Below are 7,065 nucleotides of genomic sequence, written 5' to 3'. Positions count from 1 at the left end.
AAATGTGAACGGACTTTGGTTTGAGTGAAGAAAGAGAAACAAACTTAAAATGTTGCTACCAAATCAAGGGTTCCCTGAAGGTTGTTAAGATAAGGGGGTAATTTTAAATTTCAGAATGCTGCTAATTTATTAATGGTTTTTGACTGAGAAGGAGATTCCAAAGGAGGAATCAGAAAGTGAGGCAAAATTAAAATTTTAACTTATTTCTGGTCTTGGTAGAAAATATTACATATTTTTAGTTAAATAATATATATGAGTTTGAATTCATAATTAAATATTTCAAATACAATTTTCCCTCACAAAGAATTATAGTAAGATTATAATGTCACAATCACAGCCAAGGATATATAATTGCAAGCAGGAGGTCATGAAATATAGTTTATTATAAGTGAATTAAGTGTGATAATATGTATATAACCACATTTATTCATAAATATCATGATAACACATATATAAGATATATTATACCGTGTGTATAAGAATACATATGTTCTATTATTCTAAAGCAAACACTCAATCATACAGTTTTATTTTTCGTTCTTCCCAATCCTATATGTAACCAATTCTCAGGTATTTGTTAATTTAGTTACTTCTTTTTTCTTTGAAATAGAGTTTCACTTTGTCACCATTGGTAGAGTGCTGTGGTGTCATAGCTCACAGCAACCTCACACTTTTAGCCTCAAGTGATTCTCTTGCCTCAGCCTCCTGAGTAGCTGGGACTACAGGTGCCTGGCACAATGCCAGGCTAAATTTAATTGCTATTGATTGAGATTCAGTACTGAGCTTCAGTGTTTCTGGTTGTGAGACTGAGTAGTGAAAAATAATGAATCAATTCTATGCTTATGACTGGTTTCCCCAACCCTTGGGCCCCAGAACAATGCCATTTAGGAACCTGTTAGGAACCTGGCTACCTAGCAGGTGAGCAGTGAGCAAGTGAGCAAAGCTCCATCTGTGTTTACAGCAGCTCCCCAGTCTCACATCACCTCTGAACCTGCCTTCTGTCAGGTCAATGATGATGTTAGATTCCCACAGGAGCACGAATCCTGCCATAAACCATACATGTGAGGGATCCAACCCATGTGCATGTTTCCTATGAGAATCTAATGCCTGATGATCTGAGGTGGAGCTGAGGTGGTGATGAAGGGTCTAGTTACAGGAAAACAAGCTCTGAGCCCCCAGTGATTCTGAATTATAGTGAGTTGCATAATTATTTCATTGTATATTATTACAATATAATAATAATAGAAATAAAGTGCACAATAAACATAATGCACTTGAATCATCCTCAAACCATCTCCCACCCATCTGTAGAAAACTTGTCTTTGAAACTGGTCCCTGGTGCCAAAAGATTGAGGTGCACTGCTCACAGACAATGCACCATCATTGGAAAGAGAGGCGAAGCACACACACGCACGAGCACTTGATAACCCTTTACTGGGAAAGAATGTGTAGAATAACCAAAAACAGTGTTCTCACTTTCTTTTGAAACATAGACCATTTATTTATACTTCTAATGACTTCAAAGTAAAGAATTTTTGAGTGGAAAATTTTCCACTAATATTGATGATATTCTTCGTGAAACAATTTTATTCATATATGAACTTAACATTGGTTTATATCAGAATTTGCATTTTTTTAAGTTTGTGTTTTTCTCCTAAATATTTGTCAAAAGTAATAGCTTATAAATGGATAATAAATAAAATTTTATTTCTCTAACATCCTTTTATGACTTTTATCCTACTACGGTAATTCACAATTGACGATAACTGTCTGTACCCCATGGAGTTCTTGTTACGCTCACAGAATATTTTCAGCCGGATAGAAAAAGTACAAAATTAGGGAATGGTTATTGGCTTATTCAAATAAGATGAATTTCTTCAATGATGTTTACTTAGAGTGTTTTTTAAAGATGTGTGCACATTTGAAAATGTTTGTGTGTTTTATTGAGTTACTTGAAATTAAGAACGTTTTGAGTCATGAAGATGACTGCATGAGAAAGTGATCTCTTCTCATTTTACTCAATTACGTGCTGTGTTTCACAAGACTCAAGATACATTTCAGAAATGTAAGTTTTGAGAAGAAAACATAGGATTTGTGAGAGGAAACAGTGTCAGTTGCCAGGAGAAAAATGACCAAAAGGTGTTGAGCAAAGGTGTCCTCTGTGCTAGAAGTTTGGATATGATTGTAAGGGAAAGAAAACAGTAGCATAAAAATGACCTAATGAAGGTTCTCCATATTGTGTCACAAAAAAGGGAAAGATTGACTGCCTTGTTTTTTATTTTGTGTGTTTTGTTTTGATTCTTGTTCAAGAAAACAAGAAACAACATGGACATACTAGAAATTAAGTAAAACAATTTTTTTTTATTAAATCATAGCTGTGTACATTGATATATTCATGGGGCATCATTCACTAGCTTCACAGACCGTTTACCAAGTTTAAATTTTTAAAGTCAATAACTTCAACTCCTAAATTTCCTCACTTTATTTCTTTGCCCAATTTTTTAAAACTACCATGGGGAGGAGGATCAAGTAGCAGAAACCATGGGATTAGACACAGGATCTCATGTCAAAATAACAAAAAAAATAGTGATGCGATAGATCCTTATGAATGCCCTGTATCCCTGAAAATAAGACAGTGTCTTATTTTTTTTATTTTTTTATTTTTTTTGCCCAGATTCAAGTGTTTATCGTTGCTCGGGGCCCATCATCTTTCCTCCACAAATCCACCAGATGAGTTCCAACCATACTCTCTCCACTTTGCTTTCTTTCTTCTTTCTTTTTCTTTTCTTTCTTTTTTTTTTGAGACAGTCTCACTCAATCGCCCCGGGGTTGAGTGCTGTGGCGTCATAGCTCACAGCAACCTCAAGCTCTTGGGCTCAAGAGATTCTCTTGCCTCAGCCTCCTGAATAGCTGGGACTACAGGCGTCCGTCACAACTCCTGGCTATTTTTAGAGACGGAGTCTTGCTCTTGCTCAGGCTGGTCTGGAACTCCTGAGCTCAATCAACCCACCCGCCCTGGACTCGCAGAATGTTACGATTCCCCCAATTTTCTTGAAGGTTTTCAGTCTTTCATATCAACTCCTTTGGTGGCTTCCAGGCACACCCCAAGACTTCGAAGAAGTTTCCAAGACTCCCCAGCAAAAAGGGACCCCTCTTCAAAGTCTCTCTGGGGTGTTTCTGGCCCACACGACCAGAGCTTCCCGGGGGCAGGAGTGGGTCTGGGGGGTTCTTCTTTCTCTCTCTCTTCGTAGACAGGCTCTGAGGGGCACACAGCCGGGGAGCTGTACCGGCGCTGGGAACGGTACCGCAGGGAATGCCAGGAGACCTTAGAGGCCACCGAGCCACCCTCAGGTGAGACCAGGAGAGGGGAGGCAAAGGGAGAGGAGCTGAGGCTGAGAGAGGTGGGCTTGGGGCAGGCCTGAATGCAGAGAAATCAGTGGCTGATATGTGCAGGGTGGCAGAGGCCTGGGTGCGTTCTAGTCTCCGTGGGAATTGTCTAGACGAGTATGGTGGGAACTAAGACGGGACCACGATTAGTAAGGAAGGCCTGGGAAGAAACTTGAAATGGGGGGACGCTTGGGCTGGTCCTGCTCTGAAGCGACCCTGACTGGAGCCAGGGTTTGAGGTGGAATCTGGGAAGAGTCTCTCTGGATGGAACGAATCAGAGGCTAGGATTTGCTGGTGGGAGGAGCCTAGGTGGGGCGGGGCTTGAGGGCTGGAGGGAGGAGCTTGTGGCAGAGCCAGGACAGGACCAGCCCTAGAGGGCGGGGCTAGAGCTGGGCAGGTTTATGGAAGGTTGAGAGATAACCGTCCCAAAACTCAGTAGGTTCACCCGGTGTCTGGCCCCTATACACACCCTCAGGCCTCGCCTGTAACGGGTCCTTCGATATGTATGTCTGCTGGGACTATGCTGCATCCAATGCCACTGCCCGTGCGTCCTGCCCCTGGTACCTGCCCTGGCATCACCACGGTGAGGTTCTCCTAGGACCCCAGACCCCACCCATACACAAACTGCTCCTAACTTTTAATCCCCGACACCACATCCCTGAAGTTCACCTGCACCCCTCTCTTGGTCCTCTCTGGCTGGGTTTCTTCTTCTGTCTGTCCAACCTTGGCTGTCTCAAATAACCTTGCTTTTTTGTTTCTGTTTCTGTCTATGGGACCACGGGGTTCTTATTTTCTCCTTTCCTGAGTCTGTCTGTCTCTAGAGGTCTTAGTCTTCCTGGCCTAACTAGCTTTATAGTCTTGGACAGTTTAACTTCTTTGTGCTTCAATTTTCCCATCTATAGGCTTGTATGAATGTTATATTAATATATGTAAAATGATTTATAGGAGTTTATCATTATCATCATAATCATCACTTTGGCTCTCACTCTCTTTCTGCCTTGTCTCACAGTTTGGCTCTCTGTCTTCTCTCTCTCTGCACCTCTTATCCACAACCTTGTTTCTCCCCCAGTGGCTACAGGCTTTGTCCTCCGCCATTGTGGCAGTGATGGCCACTGGGGACCTTGGAGAGACCATACCCAGTGTGAGAACCCAGAGAAGAATGGGACCTTTCAGGTGAGAAGAGACAAGGGATTTAGGTTAGGATGTCCAGGGAGAGGTGAAAAGGCAGCAACTTAGGCCGAGCTTGCTCAGGACTCTGGGTTGCAAGTGATAGAAATCCAACTCAGACTTGCCTATCAAAGGCTTTCACCCGGCCCAGGAGTTTCTTGTTATTGCGGCAATTAATAAGCACTTGAGTGTTGTTCTTGACTGATTGTGTGAGCACAGAGAGTGGACCAGTGTTAAATTCTTCTTCCTCCCGCTTCTGTAGCTCCTCTGGGGTCATCTCACTCTTGGGCTTGTTAAGGAGGCTCATGGTGGTGGCTGTCCTCTCAAGTCACTTCCTTCTCCGCGTTGCTTCTGTCTCTGAGGAAAGAGAGAGCGAAAAACCGACAGTGTCTTATTTTAAGGTGTGCTCCCAAAGATGTGCTAGGTCTTATTTTCAGGAGACGTCTTATCTTTTCTGTAAGTAGGTCTTATTTTCGGGAAAACGGGGTACTATTTATTGAGGAGTTACTGTATGCCAAGCAATCTACTAGGAGTTTTATCTACTCTATTACTACCTTTATTTTTCAAAATAACATCATGAGAGCCACAGTAGTCGTATATACTATATGGTGTATGGGATAATACAAAGTAAAGGAATTTAAGTAACTTGCTGCAGACTCAGAAAAATTCAAGACAACAGCATCAACTTTTTACCAGTGTGGATTGGATAAAATGCCTGAACCCCTTTTCTATTGTTCTCCAGGGAGGTGTTCCATGGTATGCATTGCTGAGTTATAATGACTCTCTGATCAGATACTATCTCTGTCTGTTTGAGCTGCTGTAACAGAATACCTTAGACTATAATTTACAATGGAATAGAAATTTATCATCTCACAGTTCTGGAGGAGGATAACTTTAAGATAAAGGAGAAAACATCCTTCTAGAACCTTCCTGCATCATGACATGATAGAAGGGCAAAGAAAGGGCCAGAGAGTGCTAGAGGGGCCAGATTTACCCTTTTATAATAGGAGTAGTTCTGCCTACATGAGGGGAACCTTTATAGCCTAATCACCTCTTAAAAGTCTCACCTCTTAATATTACAATAGCAATTAAATATTATATATGAGATTTTGACGGAATGAACTTTCAAATCAAGGCATCATCCCTTTCTTTTTTTTTCTTTTTTAAGACAAAAGCTAAAAATATCCCAGAACTATATTTTTATTGTTTATATCACATTAGGCCTCAAATTGATTCCAAGAGTAACAGAGTAAGTGGGCTGAGTTTAAATGGATTAAAGTATAAACAGTATTTTATTATTAAGAATGTGTCTGTCTCATAATGCAAGTGGGGAATGGAGCCAGCACTGTGTGTCCGAGGCAGTCAGGGAACTAAGCCAGCTCTCAGGCACTGGGCTATTCTATCAGCAGGAATAGCGATGTGAGATATAACTCGGACGTACAGAAAGCTAGAGCATTATATGGACACTGTCAAGTTTCTGCCACTGAGGTTCCTGCAGACCTTAAACTTCTTGCCTAATCACACAGATAATTTTTTTCATTTCTTTTTTTTTTTTTTCTTGAGACTGGAGTTAAATCAATATATCTCTCATACACAGTCACATCAATGTCCTTTCATGAGTGACAAAGAATAATAATGCCATCTAATATGAACTAATTAGATGGCAAATATCAGATAACATAAAAGTGTCAAAGGTGGAAAGCAATTTTATTTCTTCAATTATATTTAAAACTGTTAACTTTCAGGGAGTAATCTTATATACCATCGTTTATGTAATAAATGGTTGAATTCTTATAACAGTTTGTTTTTACACATTTTCAGGATTTGAATTATGATTTCACTATGGCTTCTTGGATTATTTCTATCAAAAGAAAACAATTTATATGTCCAGCCTACAATTCATAAGCTTGCACTACAGTTTTCTAGCAGTAGCAATTCAAAGAATATAACCAATATGCCTGGAAGTGAGAGCAGTAACTAGACTCTAGATTAAAACTCCCTGATACCTTTTACCTTCCAGAGTATTGATAGGGTACAATCCTGGTTTGAGAGTAGTAATAAGTTCAGTGAGGTCCCTGAAGTGGGTAAGAAGTGAGCAAGAACTTAAATGTTTTGCAAACCATGGAATTGGAGGCGGGCAGAGAAAGGGATACTAATTTATTTGGAGATTTGGTGATAGAATTTTTTTCAGTAATGTAAAGACAAGACATTAGAGCTGGGAAAAATATATAAAATATATCACATAATAACCATAAAGTATTTTAGTTCAGAGTATTAATTGTTATTGGAAAATTACATCTAAATAATTGCATTTCCTAAAGCATCCTTTCCAAACACTCTTCAACCTCACCCTCAGAGATTCTGAAGGAGTAGTGCTTGGTGCAATCATTTCCATTTCCAGCTAATTCACAGTTATTGCTGATGCTGTTTATACATGCCGTAGGCAGAATAATGATCCCCAAAGATGCCCATGTCATAATTTTTGAAACCTGAGAGTATGTTATGCTACAT

At 40.1% G+C, this 7,065-nt stretch overlaps 1 protein-coding gene across 1 annotated transcript; it reads right to left on the bottom strand.

The window, feature by feature from the left end:
• Positions 1 to 4,361: 4,361 nt before the first annotated feature.
• Positions 4,362 to 4,926, bottom strand: LOC128589812 (small nuclear ribonucleoprotein Sm D2-like). The gene has a single exon (XM_053596519.1). It carries the CDS (start codon positions 4,859 to 4,861, stop codon positions 4,670 to 4,672), a length of 192 nt encoding a protein of 63 aa, XP_053452494.1. The 5' UTR covers positions 4,862 to 4,926; the 3' UTR covers positions 4,362 to 4,669.
• Between the last annotated feature and the right edge of the window lie 2,139 nt (positions 4,927 to 7,065).

Source organism: Nycticebus coucang, chromosome 1 (genome assembly GCF_027406575.1).
Source record: "Nycticebus coucang isolate mNycCou1 chromosome 1, mNycCou1.pri, whole genome shotgun sequence".
In the NCBI taxonomy this organism is placed as follows: domain Eukaryota; kingdom Metazoa; phylum Chordata; class Mammalia; order Primates; family Lorisidae; genus Nycticebus; species Nycticebus coucang.
The sequence above is the reverse complement of the archived record's forward strand: the minus strand, read 5'-3'. Positions and strand labels throughout refer to the sequence as shown.

Excerpts from the sequence above, each read along its gene's own strand:
- LOC128589812 (XM_053596519.1), bottom strand. The coding sequence starts at position 4,861 with ATGAGCCTCCTTAACAAGCCCAAGAGTGAGATGACCCCAGAGGAGCTA.